Source organism: Mustelus asterias, chromosome 14 (assembly GCF_964213995.1).
Source record: "Mustelus asterias chromosome 14, sMusAst1.hap1.1, whole genome shotgun sequence".
In the NCBI taxonomy this organism is placed as follows: domain Eukaryota; kingdom Metazoa; phylum Chordata; class Chondrichthyes; order Carcharhiniformes; family Triakidae; genus Mustelus; species Mustelus asterias.
The window spans coordinates 80,374,435-80,392,867 of NC_135814.1; the positions used below are offsets into that span (position 1 = coordinate 80,374,435).

The 18,433-nt window shown below is 60.9% G+C and overlaps 1 protein-coding gene across 1 annotated transcript in view; it reads right to left on the bottom strand.

Annotated features, from left to right (window-relative positions):
- The window catches only part of LOC144503790 (collagen alpha-3(VI) chain-like), a 253,899-nt gene that overhangs the window by 150,694 nt on the left and 84,772 nt on the right, over positions 1 to 18,433 (bottom strand). Inside the window, exon 8 of the mRNA XM_078228676.1 lies at positions 16,937 to 17,575. Within this exon, the coding sequence (XP_078084802.1) occupies positions 16,937 to 17,575 (639 nt within the window). The remainder of the gene's footprint in view (positions 1 to 16,936; positions 17,576 to 18,433) is intronic.

Consider the following 18,433-nt stretch of genomic DNA (forward strand, 5'->3'; position numbering starts at 1 on the left):
ATTGCAGCGTGTGGGGGAAGGGCTCTTTGCAGCGTGTGGGGGAGGGGCTGTTTGCAGCGTGTGGGGGAGGGGCTGATTGCGGCGTGTGGGGGATGGGCTGATTGCGGCGTGTGGGGGAGGGGCTGATTGCGGCGTGTGGGGGAGGGGCTGATTGCGGCGTGTGGGGGAGGGGCTGATTGCAGCGGGTGGAGGAGGGTCTGATTGCAGCGTGTGGGGGATGGGCTGATTGCAGCGTGTGGGGGAGGGGCTGATCGCAGCGTGTGGGGGAGGGGCTGGTTGCGGCGTGTGGGGGAGGGGCTGATCGCAGCGTGTGGGGGAGGGGCTGATCGCAGCGTGTGGGGGAGGAGCTGATCGCGGCGTGTGGGGGAAGGGCTGATCGCGGCGTGTGGGGGAGGGGCTGTTCGCAGCGTGTGGGGGAGGGGCTGTTTGCGGCATGTGGGGGATGGGCTGATTGCGGCGTGTGGGGGAGGGGCTGATTGCAGCGTGTGGGGGAGGGGCTGTTTGCAGCGTGTGGGGGAGGGGCTGATTGCAGCGTGTGGGGGAGGGGCTGATTGCAGCGTGTGGGGGATGGGCTGATTGCGGCGTGTGGGGGATGGGCTGATTGCGGCGTGTGGGGGATGGGCTGATTGCAGCGCATGTGGGGGAGGGGCTGATTGCAGCATGTGGGGGAGGAGCTGATTGCAGCGTGTGGGGGAGGGGCTGATCGCAGCGTGTGTGGGGGAGGGGCTGATTGCAGCGTGTGGGGGAGGGGCTGATTGCGGCGTGTGGGGGAGGGGCTGATTGCAGCGTGTGGGGGAGGGGCTGATTGCAGCGTGTGGGGGAGGGGCTGATTGCAGCGTGTGGGGGAGGGGCTGATTGCAGCGTGTGGGGGAGGAGCTGTTTGCAGCGTGTGGGGGAGGGGCTGATTGCAGCGTGTGGGGGAGGGGCTGATTGCAGCGTGTGGGGGAGGGGCTGATTGCGGCGTGTGGGGGAGGGGCAGATTGCAGCGTGTGCGGGAGAGGCTGATTGCAGCGCGTGTGGGTGAGGGGCTGATTGCGGCGTGTGGGGGAGGGGCTGATTGCAGCGCATGTGGGGGAGGGGCTGACTGCAGCGTGTGGGGGAGGGGCTGATTGCAGCGTGTGGGGGAGGGGCTGATTGCAGCGCATGTGGGGGAGGGGCTGATTGCAGCGTGTGGGGGAGGAGCTGATTGCAGCGTGTGGGGGAGGGGCTGTTTGCAGCGTGTGTGGGAGGGGCTGATTGCAGCGTGTGGGGGAGGGGCTGATTGCAGCGTGTGGGGGAAGGGCTCTTTGCAGCGTGTGGGGGAGGGGCTGTTTGCAGCGTGTGGAGGAGGGTCTGATTGCAGCGTGTGGGGGATGGGCTGATTGCAGCGTGTGGGGGAGGGGCTGATCGCGGCGTGTGGGGGAGGGGCTGATCGCGGCGTGTGGGGGAAGGGCTGATCGCGGCGTGTGGGGGAGGGGCTGTTCGCAGCGTGTGGGGGAGGGGCTGTTTGCAGCGCGTGTGGGGGAGGGGCTGTTTGCAGCGTGTGGGGGATGGGCTGATTGCGGCGTGTAGGGGAGGGGCTGATTGCGGCGTGTGGGGGATGGGCTGATTGCGGCGTGTGGGGGATGGGCTGATTGCGGCGTGTGGGGGATGGGCTGATTGCAGCGCATGTGGGGGAGGGGCTGATTGCAGCATGTGGGGGAGGGGCTGATTGCAGCGTGTGGGGGCGGAGCTGATTGCGGCGTGTGGGGGAGGGGCTGATCGCAGCGTGTGTGTGGGAGGGGCTGATTGCAGCGTGTGGGGGAGGGGCTGATTGCGGCGTGTGGGGGAGGGGCTGATTGCAGCGTGTGGGGGAGGGGCTGATTGCAGCGTGTGGGGGAGGGGCTGATTGCAGCGTGTGGGGGAGGAGCTGATTGCAGCGTGTGGGGGAGGGGCTGATTGCAGCGCGTGTGGGGGAGGGGCTGATTGCAGCGTGTGGGGGAGGGGCTGATTGCAGCGTGTGGGGGAGGGGCTGATTGCAGCGTGTGGGGGAGGGGCTGATTGCAGCGTGTGGGGGAGGGGCTGATTGCAGCGTGTGGGGGAGCGGCTGTTTGCAGTGTGTGTGGGGGAGGGGCTGATTGCGGCGTGAGGGGGAGGGGCTGATTGCAGCGTGAGGGGGAGGGGCTGTTTGCAGCGTGTGGGGGAGGGGCTGATTGCAGCGTGTGGGGGAGGGGCTGATTGCAGCGTGTGGGGGAGCGGCTGTTTGCAGCGTGTGGGGGAGGGGCTGATTGCAGCGTGTTTGGGAGGGGCTGATTGCAGCACGTGTGGGGGAGGGGCTGATCGCAGCGTGTGGGGGAGGGGCTGATTGCAGCGTGTGGGGGAGGGGCTGATTGCAGCGTGTGGGGGAGGGGCTGTTTGCAGCGTGTGGGGGAGGGGCTGTTTGCAGCGTGTGGGGGAGGGACTGATTGCAGCGTGTGTGGGGGAGGGGCTGTTTGCAGCGTGTGTGGGGGAGGGGCTGATTGCAGTGTGTGGGGGAGGGGCTGTTTGCAGCGTGTGGGGGAGGGGCTGATTGCAGCGTGTGGGGGAGGGGCTGATTGCAACGTGTGGGGGAGGGGCTGATTGCAGCGTGTGGGGGAGGGGCTGATTGCAGCGTGTGGGGGAGGGGCTGATTGCAGCGTGTGGGGGAGGGGCTGATTGCAGCGTGTGGGGGAGGGGCTGATTGCAGCGTGTGGGGGAGGGGCTGATTGCAGCGTGTGTGGGAGGGTCTGTTTGCAGCGTGTGTGGGAGGGGCTGTTTGCAGCGTGTGGGGGAGGGGCTGATTGCAGCGTGTGGGGGAGGGGCTGATTGCAGCGTGTGGGGGAGGGGCTGTTTGCAGCGTGTGTGGGGGAGGGGCTGATCGCAGCGTGTGGGTGAGGGGCTGATCGCAGCGTATGGGGGAGGGGCTGATCGCGGCGTGTGGGGGAGGGGCTGATCGCGGCGTGTGGGGGAGGGGCTGGTTGCGGCGTGTGGGGGAGGGGCTGGTTGCGGCGTGTGGGGGAGGGGCTGATCGTGGCGTGTGGGGGAGGGGCTGATTGCAGCGTGTGGGGGAGCGGTTGTTTGCAGCGTGTGTGGGGGAGGGGCTGATTGCAGCGTGTTTGGGAGGGGCTGATTGCAGCACGTGTGGGGGAGGGGCTGATCGCAGCGTGTGGGGGAGGGGCTGATCGCAGCGTGTGGGGGAGGGGCTGATCGCAGCGTGTGGGGGAGGGGCTGATTGCAGCGTGTGGGGGAGGGGCTGATTGCAGCGTGTGGGGGAGGGGCTGATTGCAGCGTGTGGGGGAGGAGCTGTTTGCAGCGTGTGGGGGAGGGGCTGATTGCAGCGTGTGGGGGAGGGGCTGATTGCAGCGTGTGGGGGAGGGGCTGATTGCGGCGTGTGGGGGAGGGGCAGATTGCAGCGTGTGGGGGAGAGGCTGATTGCAGCGCGTGTGGGTGAGGGGCTGATTGCGGCGTGTGGGGGAGGGGCTGACTGCAGCGTGTGGAGGAGGGGCTGATTGCAGCGTGTGGGGGAGGGGCTGATTGCAGCGCATGTGGGGGAGGGGCTGATTGCAGCGTGTGGGAGAGGAGCTGATTGCAGCGTGTGGGGGAGGGGCTGTTTGCAGCGTGTGTGGGAGGGCCTGATTGCAGCGTGTGGGGGAGGGGCTGATTGCAGCGTGTGGGGGAAGGGCTCTTTGCAGCGTGTGGGGGAGGGGCTGTTTGCAGCGTGTGGGGGAGGGGCTGATTGCGGCGTGTGGGGGATGGGCTGATTGCGGCGTGTGGGGGAGGGGCAGATTGCGGCGTGTGGGGGAGGGGCTGATTGCGGCGTGTGGGGGAGGGGCTGATTGCAGCGGGTGGAGGAGGGTCTGATTGCAGCGTGTGGGGGATGGGCTGATTGCAGCGTGTGGGGGAGGGGCTGATTGCAGTGTGTGGGGGAGGAGCTGATTGCGGCGTGTGGGGGAGGGGCTGATCGCAGCGTGTGTGGGGGAGGGGCTGATTGCAGCGTGTGGGGGAGGGGCTGATTGCGGCGTGTGGGGGAGGGGCTGATTGCAGCGTGTGGGGGAGGGGCTGTTTGCAGCGTGTGGGGGAGGGGCTGATTGCAGCGTGTGGGGGAGGGGCTGATTGCAGCGTGTGGGGGAGGAGCTGTTTGCAGCGTGTGGGGGAGGGGCTGATTGCAGCGTGTGGGGGAGGGGCTGATTGCAGCGTGTGGGGGAGGGGCTGATTGCAGCATGTGGGGGAGGGGCTGATTGCGGCGTGTGGGGGAGGGGCAGATTGCAGCGTGTGGGGGAGAGGCTGATTGCAGCGCGTGTGGGTGAGGGGCTGATTGCGGCGTGTGGGGGAGGGGCTGACTGCAGCGTGTGGGGGAGGGGCTGATTGCAGCGTGTGGGGGAGGGGCTGATTGCAGCGCATGTGGGGGAGGGGCTGATTGCAGCGTGTGGGGGAGGAGCTGATTGCAGCGTGTGGGGGAGGGGCTGTTTGCAGCGTGTGTGGGAGGGGCTGATTGCAGCGTGTGGGGGAGGGGCTGTTTGCAGCGTGTGGGGGAGGGGCTGATTGCGGCGTGTGGGGGATGGGCTGATTGCGGCGTGTGGGGGAGGGGCTGATTGCGGCGTGTGGGGGAGGGGCTGATTGCAGCGTGTGGGGGAGGGGCTGTTTGCAGCGGGTGGAGGAGGGTCTGATTGCAGCGTGTGGGGGATGGGCTGATTGCAGCGTGTGGGGGAGGGGCTGATCGCAGCGTGTGGGGGAGGGGCTGATTGCAGCGTGTGGGGGAGGGGCTGATCGCAGCGTGTGGGGGAGGGGCTGATCGCGGCGTGTGGGGGAAGGGCTGATCGCGGCGTGTGGGGGAGGGGCTGTTCGCAGCGTGTGGGGGAGGGGCTGTTTGCAGCGCGTGTGGGGGAGGGGCTGTTTGCAGCGTGTGGGGGATGGGCTGATTGCGGCGTGTAGGGGAGGGGCTGATTGCGGCGTGTGGGGGATGGGCTGATTGCGGCGTGTGGGGGATGGGCTGATTGCGGCGTGTGGGGGATGGGCTGATTGCAGCGCATGTGGGGGAGGGGCTGATTGCAGCATGTGGGGGAGGGGCTGATTGCAGCGTGTGGGGGCGGAGCTGATTGCGGCGTGTGGGGGAGGGGCTGATCGCAGCGTGTGTGGGGGAGGGGCTGATCGCAGCGTGTGTGTGGGAGGGGCTGATTGCAGCGTGTGGGGGAGGGGCTGATTGCGGCGTGTGGGGGAGGGGCTGATTGCAGCGTGTGGGGGAGGGGCTGATTGCAGCGTGTGGGGGAGGGGCTGATTGCAGCGTGTGGGGGAGGAGCTGATTGCAGCGTGTGGGGGAGGGGCTGATTGCAGCGTGTGGGGGAGGGGCTGATTGCAGCGTGTGGGGGAGCGGCTGTTTGCAGCGTGTGGGGGAGGGGCTGATTGCGGCGTGAGGGGGAGGGGCTGATTGCAGCGTGTGGGGGAGGGGCTGATTGCAGCGTGTGGGGGAGGGGCTGATTGCAGCGTGTGGGGGAGCGGCTGTTTGCAGCGTGTGGGGGAGGGGCTGATTGCAGCGTGTGGGGGAGGGGCTGATTGCAGCGTGTGGGGGAGGGGCTGATTGCAGTGTGTGGGGGAGGGGCTGATTGCGGCGTGAGGGGGAGGGGCTGATTGCAGCGTGAGGGGGAGGGGCTGTTTGCAGCGTGTGGGGGAGGGGCTGATTGCAGCGTGTGGGGGAGCGGCTGTTTGCAGCGTGTGGGGGAGGGGCTGATTGCAGCGTGTTTGGGAGGGGCTGATTGCAGCACGTGTGGGGGAGGGGCTGATCGCAGCGTGTGGGGGAGGGGCTGATTGCAGCGTGTGGGGGAGGGGCTGATTGCAGCGTGTGGGGGAGGGGCTGTTTGCAGCGTGTGGGGGAGGGGCTGTTTGCAGCGTGTGGGGGAGGGACTGATTGCAGCGTGTGTGGGGGAGGGGCTGTTTGCAGCGTGTGTGGGGGAGGGGCTGATTGCAGTGTGTGGGGGAGGGGCTGTTTGCAGCGTGTGGGGGAGGGGCTGATTGCAGCGTGTGGGGGAGGGGCTGATTGCAACGTGTGGGGGAGGGGCTGATTGCAGCGTGTGGGGGAGGGGCTGATTGCAGCGTGTGGGGGAGGGGCTGATTGCAGCGTGTGGGGGAGGGGCTGATTGCAGCGTGTGGGGGAGGGGCTGATTGCAGCGTGTGGGGGAGGGGCTGATTGCAGCGTGTGTGGGAGGGTCTGTTTGCAGCGTGTGTGGGAGGGGCTGTTTGCAGCGTGTGGGGGAGGGGCTGATTGCAGCGTGTGGGGGAGGGGCTGATTGCAGCGTGTGGGGGAGGGGCTGTTTGCAGCGTGTGTGGGGGAGGGGCTGATCGCAGCGTGTGGGTGAGGGGCTGATCGCAGCGTATGGGGGAGGGGCTGATCGCAGCGTGTGGGGGAGGGGCTGATCGCGGCGTGTGGGGGAGGGGCTGGTTGCGGCGTGTGGGGGAGGGGCTGGTTGCGGCGTGTGGGGGAGGGGCTGATCGTGGCGTGTGGGGGAGGGGCTGATTGCAGCGTGTGGGGGAGCGGCTGTTTGCAGCGTGTGTGGGGGAGGGGCTGATTGCAGCGTGTTTGGGAGGGGCTGATTGCAGCACGTGTGGGGGAGGGGCTGATCGCAGCGTGTGGGGGAGGGGCTGATCGCAGCGTGTGGGGGAGGGGCTGATCGCAGCGTGTGGGGGAGGGGCTGATTGCAGCGCGTGTGGGGGAGGGGCTGATTGCAGCGTGTGGGGGAGGGGCTGATCGCAGCGTGTGGGGGAGGGGCTGATTGCAGTGTGTGGGGGAGGGGCTGATTGCAGTGTGTGGGGGAGGGGCTGATTGCAGCGTGTGGGGGAGGGGCTGATTGCAGCGCGTGTGGGGGAGGGGCTGATTGCAGCGTGTGGGGGAGGGGCTGATTGCAGCGTGTGGGGGAGGGGCTGATTGCAGCGCGTGTGGGGGAGGGGCTGTTTGCAGCGGGTGGAGGAGGGTCTGATTGCAGCGTGTGGGGGATGGGCTGATTGCAGCGTGTGGGGGAGGGGCTGATCGCAGCGTGTGGGGGAGGGGCTGATCGCGGCGTGTGGGGGAAGGGCTGATCGCGGCGTGTGGGGGAGGGGCTGTTCGCAGCGTGTGGGGGAGGGGCTGTTTGCAGCGCGTGTGGGGGAGGGGCTGTTTGCAGCGTGTGGGGGATGGGCTGATTGCGGCGTGTAGGGGAGGGGCTGATTGCGGCGTGTGGGGGATGGGCTGATTGCGGCGTGTGGGGGATGGGCTGATTGCGGCGTGTGGGGGATGGGCTGATTGCAGCGCATGTGGGGGAGGGGCTGATTGCAGCATGTGGGGGAGGGGCTGATTGCAGCGTGTGGGGGCGGAGCTGATTGCGGCGTGTGGGGGAGGGGCTGATCGCAGCGTGTGTGTGGGAGGGGCTGATTGCAGCGTGTGGGGGAGGGGCTGATTGCGGCGTGTGGGGGAGGGGCTGATTGCAGCGTGTGGGGGAGGGGCTGATTGCAGCGTGTGGGGGAGGGGCTGATTGCAGCGTGTGGGGGAGGAGCTGATTGCAGCGTGTGGGGGAGGGGCTGATTGCAGCGTGTGGGGGAGGGGCTGATTGCAGCGTGTGGGGGAGCGGCTGTTTGCAGTGTGTGTGGGGGAGGGGCTGATTGCGGCGTGAGGGGGAGGGGCTGATTGCAGCGTGAGGGGGAGGGGCTGTTTGCAGCGTGTGGGGGAGGGGCTGATTGCAGCGTGTGGGGGAGCGGCTGTTTGCAGCGTGTGGGGGAGGGGCTGATTGCAGCGTGTTTGGGAGGGGCTGATTGCAGCACGTGTGGGGGAGGGGCTGATCGCAGCGTGTGGGGGAGGGGCTGATTGCAGCGTGTGGGGGAGGGGCTGATTGCAGCGTGTGGGGGAGGGGCTGTTTGCAGCGTGTGGGGGAGGGGCTGTTTGCAGCGTGTGGGGGAGGGACTGATTGCAGCGTGTGTGGGGGAGGGGCTGTTTGCAGCGTGTGTGGGGGAGGGGCTGATTGCAGTGTGTGGGGGAGGGGCTGTTTGCAGCGTGTGGGGGAGGGGCTGATTGCAGCGTGTGGGGGAGGGGCTGATTGCAACGTGTGGGGGAGGGGCTGATTGCAGCGTGTGGGGGAGGGGCTGATTGCAGCGTGTGGGGGAGGGGCTGATTGCAGCGTGTGGGGGAGGGGCTGATTGCAGCGTGTGGGGGAGGGGCTGATTGCAGCGTGTGGGGGAGGGGCTGATTGCAGCGTGTGTGGGAGGGTCTGTTTGCAGCGTGTGTGGGAGGGGCTGTTTGCAGCGTGTGGGGGAGGGGCTGATTGCAGCGTGTGGGGGAGGGGCTGATTGCAGCGTGTGGGGGAGGGGCTGTTTGCAGCGTGTGTGGGGGAGGGGCTGATCGCAGCGTGTGGGTGAGGGGCTGATCGCAGCGTATGGGGGAGGGGCTGATCGCAGCGTGTGGGGGAGGGGCTGATCGCGGCGTGTGGGGGAGGGGCTGGTTGCGGCGTGTGGGGGAGGGGCTGGTTGCGGCGTGTGGGGGAGGGGCTGATCGTGGCGTGTGGGGGAGGGGCTGATTGCAGCGTGTGGGGGAGCGGCTGTTTGCAGCGTGTGGGGGAGGGGCTGATTGCAGCGTGTTTGGGAGGGGCTGATTGCAGCACGTGTGGGGGAGGGGCTGATCGCAGCGTGTGGGGGAGGGGCTGATCGCAGCGTGTGGGGGAGGGGCTGATCGCAGCGTGTGGGGGAGGGGCTGATTGCAGCGCGTGTGGGGGAGGGGCTGATTGCAGCGTGTGGGGGAGGGGCTGATTGCAGCGTGTGGGGGAGGGGCTGATTGCAGCGCGTGTGGGGGAGGGGCTGATTGCAGCATGTGGGGGAGGAGCTGATTGCAGCGTGTGGGGGAGGAGCTGATTGCAGCGTGTGGGGGAGGGGCTGATTGCAGCGTGTGGGGGAGGGGCTGATTGCAGCGTGTGGGGGAGGGGCTGATTGCAGCATGTGGGGGATGGGCTGATTGCAGCGTGTGGGGGAGGTGCTGTTTGCAGCGTGTGGGGGAGGGGCTGTTTGCAGCGTGTGGGGGAGGGACTGATTGCAGCGTGTGTGGGGGAGGGGCTGTTTGCAGCGTGTGTGGGGGAGGGGCTGATTGCAGTGTGTGGGGGAGGGGCTGTTTGCAGCGTGTGGGGGAGGGGCTGATTGCAGCGTGTGGGGGAGGGGCTGATTGCAGCGTGTGGGGGAGGGGCTGATTGCAGCGTGTGGGGGAGGGGCTGTTTGCAGCGTGTGTGGGGGAGGGGCTGATTGCAGCGTGTGGGGGAGGGGCTGATTGCAGCGTGTGGGGGAGGGGCTGATTGCAGCGTGTGTGGGAGGGTCTGTTTGCAGCGTGTGTGGGAGGGGCTGTTTGCAGCGTGTGGGGGAGGGGCTGTTTGCAGCGTGTGTGGGGGAGGGGCTGATTGCAGCGTATGGGGGAGGGGCTGATTGCAGCGTGTGGGGGAGGGGCTGTTTGCAGCGTGTGTGGGGGAGGGGCTGATCGCAGCGTGTGGGTGAGGGGCTGATCGCAGCGTATGGGGGAGGGGCTGATCGCAGCGTGTGGGGGAGGGGCTGGTTGCGGCGTGTGGGGGAGGGGCTGATCGCGGCGTGTGGGGGAAGGGCTGATCGTGGCGTGTGGGGGAGGGGCTGATTGCAGCGTGTGTGGGGGAGGGGCTGATTGCAGCGTGTGGGGGAGGGGCTGATTGCAGCGTGTGGGGGAGGGGCTGATTGCGGCGTGTGGGGGAGGGGCTGATTGCAGTGTGTGGGGGAGGGGCTGATCGCAGCGTGTGGGGGAGGGGCTGATCGCGGCGTGTGGGGGAGGGGCTGGTTGCGGCGTGTGGGGGAGGGGGTGATCGCGGCGTGTGGGGGAGGGGCTAATTGCAGCGTGTGTGGGGGTGGGGCTGATTGCAGCGTGTGGGGATGGGGCTCATTGCAGCGTGTGGGGGAGGGGCTGATTGCGGCGTGTGCGGGAGGGGCTGATTGCAGCGTGTGGGGGAGGGGCTGTTTGCAGCGTGTGGGGGAGGGGCTGATTGCAGCGTGTGGGGGAGGGGCTGATCGCAGCGTGTGGGGGGGGCTGATTGCAGCGTGTGGGGGAGGGGCTAATTGCAGCGTTTGTGGGGGAGGGGCTGATTGCAGCGTGTGGGGGAGGAGCTGATTGCAGCGTGTGGGGGGGGCTGATCGCAGCGCGTGTGGGGGAGGGGCTGATTGCAGCGTGTGGGGGAGGAGCTGATTGCAGCGTGTGGGGGAGGGGCTGATTGCGGCGTGTGGGGGAGGGGCTGATTGCGGCATGTGGGGGAGGGGCTGATTGCGGCGTGAGGGGGAGGGGCTGTTTGCAGCGTGTGGGGGAGGGGCTGATTGCAGCGTGTGGGGGAGGGGCTGATTGCAGCGTGTGGGGGAGGGGCTGATTGCAGCACGTGTGGGGGAGGGGCTGATTGCAGCGTGTGGGGGAGGGACTGATTGCAGCGTGTGGTGGAGGGGCTGATTGCAGCGTGTGGGGGAGGGGCTGATTGCAGCACGTGTGGGGGAGGGGCTGATTGCAGCGTGTGGGGGAGGGGCTGATCGCAGCATGTGGGGGAGGGGCTGATCGCAGCGTGTGGGGGAGGGGCTGATTGCAGCGTGTGGGGGAGGGGCTGATTGCAGCGTGTGGGGGAGGGGCTGATTGCAGCGTGTTGGGGAGGGGCAGATTGCAGCGCGTGTGGGGGGGCTGATTGCAGTGCGTGTGGGGGAGGGGCTGCTTGCGGCGTGTGGGGGATGGGCTGCTTGCGGCGTGTGGGGGAGGGGCTGATTGCAGCGTGTGGGGGAGGGGCTGATTGCAGCGTGTGGGGGAGGGGCTGATTGCAGTGTGTGGGGGAGCGGCTGTTTGCAGTGTGTGTGGGGGAGGGGCTGATTGCGGCGTGAGGGGGAGGGGCTGTTTGCAGCGTGAGGGGGAGGGGCTGTTTGCAGCGTGTGGGGGAGGGGCTGTTTGCAGCGTGTGGGGGAGGGGCTGATCGCAGCGTGTGGGGGAGGGGCTGATCGCAGCGTGTGGGGGAGGGGCTGATCGCAGCGTGTGGGGGATGGGCTGATCGCAGCGTGTGGGGGAGGGGCTGATTGCGGCGTGTGGGTGAGGGGCTGATCGCAGCGTGTGGGGGAGGGGCTGATTGCAGCGTGTGGGGGAGGAGCTGATTGCAGCGTGTGGGGGAGGGGCTGATTGCGGCGTGTGGGGGAGGGGCTGATTGCAGTGTGTGGGGGAGGGGCTGATTGCAGTGTGTGGGGGAGGGGCTGATTGCAGCGTGTGGGGGAGGGGCTGATTGCGGCGTGTGGGGGAGGGGCTGATTGCAGTGTGTGGGGGAGGGGCTGATTGCAGTGTGTGGGGGAGGGGCTGATTGCGGCGTGTGGGGGAGGGGCTGATTGCAGTGTGTGGGGGAGCGGCTGTTTGCATTGTGTGGGGGAGGGGCTGTTTGCAGTGTGTGGGGGAGGGGCAGTTTGCAGTGTGTGGGGGAGGGGCTGTTTGCAGTGTGTGTGGGGGAGGGGCTGATTGCAGTGTGTGGGGGAGCGGCTGTTTGCAGTGTGTGGGGGAGGGGCTGTTTGCAGCGTGTGGGGGAGGGGCTGTTTGCAGTGTGTGTGGGGGAGGGGCTGATTGCGGCGTGTGGGGGAGGGGCAGATTGCGCCGTGTGGGGGAGGGGCTGATTGCAGTGTGTGGGGGAGCGGCTGTTTGCAGTGTGTGTGGGGGAGGGGCTGATTGCGGCGTGTGGGGGAGCGGCTGTTTGCAGTGTGTGTGGGGGAGGGGCTGATTGCAGCGTGAGGGGGAGGGGCTGTTTGCAGCGTGTGGGGGAGGGGCTGATCGCAGCGTGTGGGGGAGGGGCTGATCGCAGCGTGTGGGGGAGGGGCTGATTGCAGTGTGTGGGGGAGCGGCTGTTTGCAGTGTGTGTGGGGGAGGGGCTGATTGCAGCGTGAGGGGGAGGGGCTGTTTGCAGCGTGTGGGGGAGGGGCTGATCGCAGCGTGTGGGGGAGGGGCTGATCGCAGCGTGTGGGGGAGGGGCTGATCGCAGCGTGTGGGGGAGGGGCTGATCGCAGCGTGTGGGGGAGGGGCTGATCGCAGCGTGTGGGGGAGGGGCTGATCGCAGCGTGTGGGGGATGGGCTGATCGCAGCGTGTGGGGGAGGGGCTGATTGCGGCGTGTGGGTGAGGGGCTGATCGCAGCGTGTGGGGGAGGGGCTGATCGCAGCGTGTGGGGGAGGGGCTGATTGCAGCGTGTGGGGGAGGGGCTGATTGCAGCACGTGTGGGTGAGGGGCTGATTGCAGCGTGTGGGTGAGGGGCTGATTGCAGCGTGTGGGTGAGGGGCTGATTGCAGCACGTGTGGCTGAGGGGCTGATTGCAGCACGTGTGGGTGAGGGGCTGATCGCAGCGTGTGGGGGAGGGGCTGATCGCAGCGTGTGGGGGAGGGGCTGATTGCAGCGTGTGGGGGAGGGGCTGATCGCAGCGCGTGTGGGGGAGGGGCTGATTGCAGCGTGTGGGGGAGGGGCTGATTGCAGCGTGTGGGGGAGGGGCTGATTGCAGCGCGTGTAGGGGAGGGGCTGATTGCAGCGTGTGGGGGAGGGGCTGATTGCAGCGTGTGGGGGAGGGGCTGATTGCAGCGTGTGGGGGAGGGGCTGATTGCAGCGTGTGGGGGAGGGGCTGATTGCAGCATGTGGGGGAGGGGCTGATTGCAGCGTGTGGGGGGGAGGGGCTGATTGCAGCGCGTGTGGGGGAGGGGCTGATTACAGTGTGTGAGTGGATGGGGGGAGAGGGGCTGATTAGTGTGTGTGGGGACGTAATGGTGGATGAGGTGGGTGGGCCCTGGGTAAGATGCTCCTTCGGAAAGTTGATGGAGACTCGATGGGCCAAATGGCTTCCTTCTGTTCTGTTGGGAATTCTGTGCATTCCCTGTGGAATGGGATTTAAAATAACTGAATAGGGCAACACGGTGGCACAGTGGTTAGCACTACTGCCTCACTGCGCCAGGGACCTGGGTTCAATTCCTGGCTTGGGTTACTGTCTGTGTGGAGTTTGCACTTTCTTCTCGTGTCTGCGTGGGTTTCCTCCGGGTGCTCCGGTTTCCTCCCACAATCCAAAGATGTGCGGGTTAGATTGATTGGCCATGTTAAATTAACTCTCGTGTCAGGGGGATTAGCAGGGTAAATATGTGGCGTTACAGGAATCGGGCCTTTGGTAGGATTGCCGTCGGTGCAGAATCGATGGACCAAATGGCCTCCTTCTGCACTGTAGGGATTCTATGAATATGAATGAATGGTATGTTATTTCAGTATGTGTACTCCATTTCATTTGCATGAATTAGATAAAATAAAAATGTTGACAGATCTTTATAGGTGAAATTTTCTGATCCTTTTTCAAAGTCTTGGTTCTGTCAAGAATATCGGGGAGAATCCCGTTGACATTGATGGCGGGAAAACTCGCCCCATATTCAGCTTCTTTAACAAAAATGTTTCTTTTCCCATGTGTCTCACACAGCACCCATGGCACCTTACCTCGGCTTTGCTCACCACGGCACTTGTCCCAAGTCCTGTTGGGGAAATGGCTGCCAGGAAGCCATTACTTACAGAAGAAGCCCGCACCAAATTTCTGGATGGTTTGGAGCAGAGGCAACATTCTGGACCCACGATTCACAAGATGTCCAGCAAGCCAGGTCACCAACCCCGCCAAGGAGGCTGTGGCCGTGAAAGTGAGTGTCAGTTTTCTCCATAAGAAATCATAGAAATCATAGAAACCCTACAGTGCAGAAGGAGGCCATTCGGCCCATCGAGTCTGCACCGACCACAATCCCACCCAGGCCCTACCCCCACATATTTACCCACTAATCTACGCATCCCAGGATTCTAAGGGGCAATTTTTAACCTGGCCAATCAACCTAACCTGCACATCTTTGGATGGGGTTACAGCGCTGGAAGAAGATGAATTACTTTCTTGGTGCAGGCAGAGTAAGTCTGTCTCCCCATGACTCCCGTTGCACCCCTTAACACACCCATTACACGTCCACAGTGATCTCTCTCTCCAAGCCACCTCGTAGGGTCCCCACACTTATCATGCCACCCCCTACCCACACCCACTCCCCATATTCCCTCCCCCAGTAGATAATCTGCTACTCATAGACGCATTCCCACTCACATCCAACACATGCCAGATTTCATTAGCATCTGAACTGCCTACATGCTCCCCATCTGTCTCATTGCAGGAAAAACTCATGCATATCTGGCATGAGTGGGCACTGCCAGCCAGAGCCATGCCCCAGCTGAGATGCCTAACACTGTTTGAGGAGAGAGCCCTTGAGCTGGCCGGTGAGGAACAGAACCATACTTGTGCATAGGGTGAGTACGGGCAAGAGACAAAAGTGAGAACCCTCAAGTGATGCAGCCATGTTGCAAACTCCACACGAGTTAACTTTCTTCTATCTGTCAGCCCTGTGATGCACTGATGCCATCCCGCTTCCCTGGCAGGTCAAACAGTCAACTAGCCCGGACCACGCTCGCACCCTCTGGGGACCACAGACCCAAGCAGCACCAAGGGAGACATCTCAGAGTCAAGCATTGAGGAGGCGTCAAAGCCCTCACCTGCACCCGGCATCAGTGCAGATATTGCATGGTGGGATCCGCGTTCTGTCACCAGTGAGGGGTCTGGAAAATCAGGAAACGCAATCTTGCTGGTTAGAATTGCATTTCCTGATTCTCACCATATTTTGCGCCCATGGTGCCATTCACATCGGTGGCTTACTTGGGATGAAAACCCTCCCGTCTGTTTCTTCAAGAGTTAGTTTTGTGCTCAGCGAAGCATGCCTCGCATTGAAGAGTGAATGCAGCAAGAAGCAGAAAGCTGGTACACAGGAAGAGATCCTGCACTTGGTACTCTCCATCTTACCCATCTGTGGTTGGTACGTTGTTGGAAGGTATTTTGAGAGACAGGATCTACAGACATTTAGAGATGCTAGTACTGATTAGGGACAGTCAGCATGGTTTTGTGAGTGGAAAAGCGTGCCTCACAAATTTGATTGAGTTTTTTGAAGGGGTAACCAAGAAGGTAGATGAGGGCAGTGCAGTTGAAGTTGTCTACCTGGACTTTAGCAAGGCCTTTGACAAGGTACCGCATGGTAGGTTGTTGCATAAGGTTAAATCTCACAGGATCCAGGGTGAAGTATCTAAATGGATACAAAATTGGCTTCTTGACAGAAGCCAGAAGGTGGTTGTCGAGGGTTGTTTTTCAAACTGGAGGCCTGTGACTAGCAGTGTGCCTCAGGGATCAGTGCTGGGTCCACTGTTATTTGTCATTTATATTAAAGATTTGGATGAAAATATAGGGGGCATGGTTAGTAAGTTTGCAGATGACACCAAGATTGGTGGCATAGTGGACAGTGAAGAAAGTTATCTCCGATTTCAACGGGATCTTGATCAATTGAGCCAGTGGGCTGATGAATGGCAGATGGAGTTTAATTTAGATAAATGCGAGGTGATGCATTTTGGTAGATTGAACCAGGGCAGGACTTACTCAGTTAATGGTAGGGCACTGGGGAGAGTTACAGACCAAAGAGATCGAGGGGTACATGTTCATAGCTGCTTGAAAGTGGAGTCACAGGTGGACAGAATGGTGAAGAAGGCATTCGGCATGCTTGGTTTCATTGGTCAGAACATTGAATACAGGAGTTGAGACGTCTTGTTGAAGTTGTACAAGACATTGGTAAGGCCACACTTGGAATACTGTGTACAGTTCTGGTCGCCCTATTATAGAAAGGATATTATTAAACTAGAAAGAGTGCAGGAAAGATTTACTAGGATGCTACCGGGACTTGATAGAGTTATAAGGAGACGCTGGATAGACTGGGACTTTTTTCTCTGGAGCGTTGAAGGCTGAGGGGTGATCTTATAGAAGTCTATAAAATAATGAGGGGCACAGATCAGCTAGATAGTCAATATCTTTTCCCAAAGTTAGGGGAGCCTAAAACTAGAGGGCATAGGTTTAAGGTGAGAGGGGAGAGCTACAAAAGTGTCCAGAGGGACAATTTTTTCACACACAGGGTAGAGGCGGGTACAATTTTGTCTTTTAAAAAGCATTTAGACAGTTACATGGGTAAGATGGATATAGAGGGATATGGGCCAAATGCAGGCAATTGGGACTAGCTTAGGGGTTTAAAAAGAAAAAGGGTGGCATGGACAAGTTGTGTCGAAGGGCCTGTTTCCATGCTGTAAACCTCTATGACTCTATGACCATCAGGCGACTGGAGAATTGAGTGGAATATTGGGCGGATAGTGAAGGCAAAATGAAGGACAGTGTGTCCTTTTAAATTCCTAATCAGCTGTGTTTGACATGGAGATTTATGCAGCTGTATTTCAAGCTCTGTATCAGGGACTCCATTCTGAAAGATACAAAGCCAATGCTCAAAATGGACCGGGCAAACCCAAACCCATTCCTTGCTCCAAAAACCAATTTCAAAATCCTGTTGAATCCATTTCGGAGTCCCCACAAGGGAAACAAATAAGATCCAAGCTGACAAGATGAGGCACTGCATTTCATTTTGGGCTTGATCTGACGCTTGATCTTAGACAAAAGACCGAGAAACAAAGAACAGATATTACACTTGATCTCAACATCACAAAATGCAGACCTGATGGACCAAATGGCCTCCTTCTGCGCCATAACAATTCTGTGATTCTGAATTCTGTCCCTATGTGCTCACGTGGATTGTCAAAGAGGATCTGTGCGCTATTGTGAAGCGTCCTGGAGTCTAGCAGCACAGGAATGTGGATTCTGAAATCCAATATGACAAGTGGCATCTGGGGTGTACCAGAGTCAGGGACAAATCACTGAACCCATGCCCCCACTGAACCCTGCACTTCCAGTCACATATAAAATTTTACAAAGGGATTAGAATAATTTTACAAGTGCGCAAAGTTGTTTACAACTCAAATAAACTTATTAGGATTTCAATAACAGCTAGAAAAAACAATAAACTAAATCCAGGTACCTTCTGTAGGAGGAACAGGTTCCTGTTCAGGTTTAATTGTTGGTTCTTCAATAATTACTGTTGGAACAGTCAGTGTTGTCAGTGGTATTATTATCTGATTGTGTATCTCAGACAGAGAGTTGAATTCCTTTACATTGAAGATCAAACTTGGGTCAATTGCAATCTCTTCTAGCTGTGCTGGGTCTGTATGTTTAACTCCAACAGCGAAGGTCATTACTGCAGCTCGCTTCAATGCATCTGCTGGTGCTTCCACATCATCACTCGACCTTCCCCCAGTAACAAGCACCAAAAACTGAGGAACATTTTCTTTTATGCGACTTCCCGCAGAACTCGTAAAATAATATTTAATGGCAAAGTCCAACGCTGAACCAGTGTTGGCCGTTGTACCCCCGCTCAGTCTGAGACTTCTGATGTGAGACAGGAGTTCAGTTTCTGATGAATAAGAGTTTAGATAGAACTCAGCTTCTGTGTCATCAGTGTACTGTGCCAGACCTACTCGCACCTTGTCACTTCCAATGGCCAGGTTCCGAATGATTCTTGTCATAAAATCACGGACAAAAGGTAAATTTGTGTTTCCAACATTGTCTGATCCATCAATAAGGAAGACAATGTCTCTCTCACTCATTTCCTTTGGTAGAACTGGAAAAAGAAATACACGTCAGGTCAGACAACATCCCCAGCAATTAAATAACACCTGGTAAACTAATGTAACATTTCCTCAATTCTAACGATTGGGACTTTAATAACTGATGTTTTCTCCATGTTTCTCTAACACCCAGAGAAGACCAGCATCAAACTAAGTCCATTCATCACAATTTAAAGGTGCTTCAAGCAAGAAAATATCCAAAAAAACATACACAACCTTTTAAAAAGGAAACCATGACTAATCTACAATGGAAATTGTCTGGATCTAGCAGTGTGCATATCAGATATGAAGCAGTCAGAGTGACACTCCCAGAAGTACACTTTCAATGTCTTCAAATTTGCAATGTCTCAGTTTCAGCTATCTCTCATTTTGCCATTTTAATGAAAAATTAAATCTTAAGAGAAAGGCAATGATTGGCAAAGGACAAGAGGCAGGAGAACTGTGAGGAAGAATATTTTTAAGCTACAATCTGGAATCCACTGTCCCCTGTGAAGTTGGAAACAGTGTCAATCAATAATTTCAAAAGAAAATTGGTTTGACACCTGAAGGGAATAAACTTGCAGGATTAGGGAGATGGAGCTGAGGATTGAGACTGACTGCATTGCTCCACCGAAAACTGACATAAACACAACGGGCCGAATGGCCTCATCTGTGCCATACATGGCTCTATGATTCTATAATGGTGTGAAATACCATTAAAACCAGATGTGAAAACAAGCACATCGTTGAATGGCAATGGCTGAATTTTTCCCACCTTCCCACTGGCATTATCTTCAGGTCCCGCAAATCCCCATGGACATCAGTGGGACCAGAAGATCCCGCCACCAGCCCATGGTGGGCTGACTCAACCT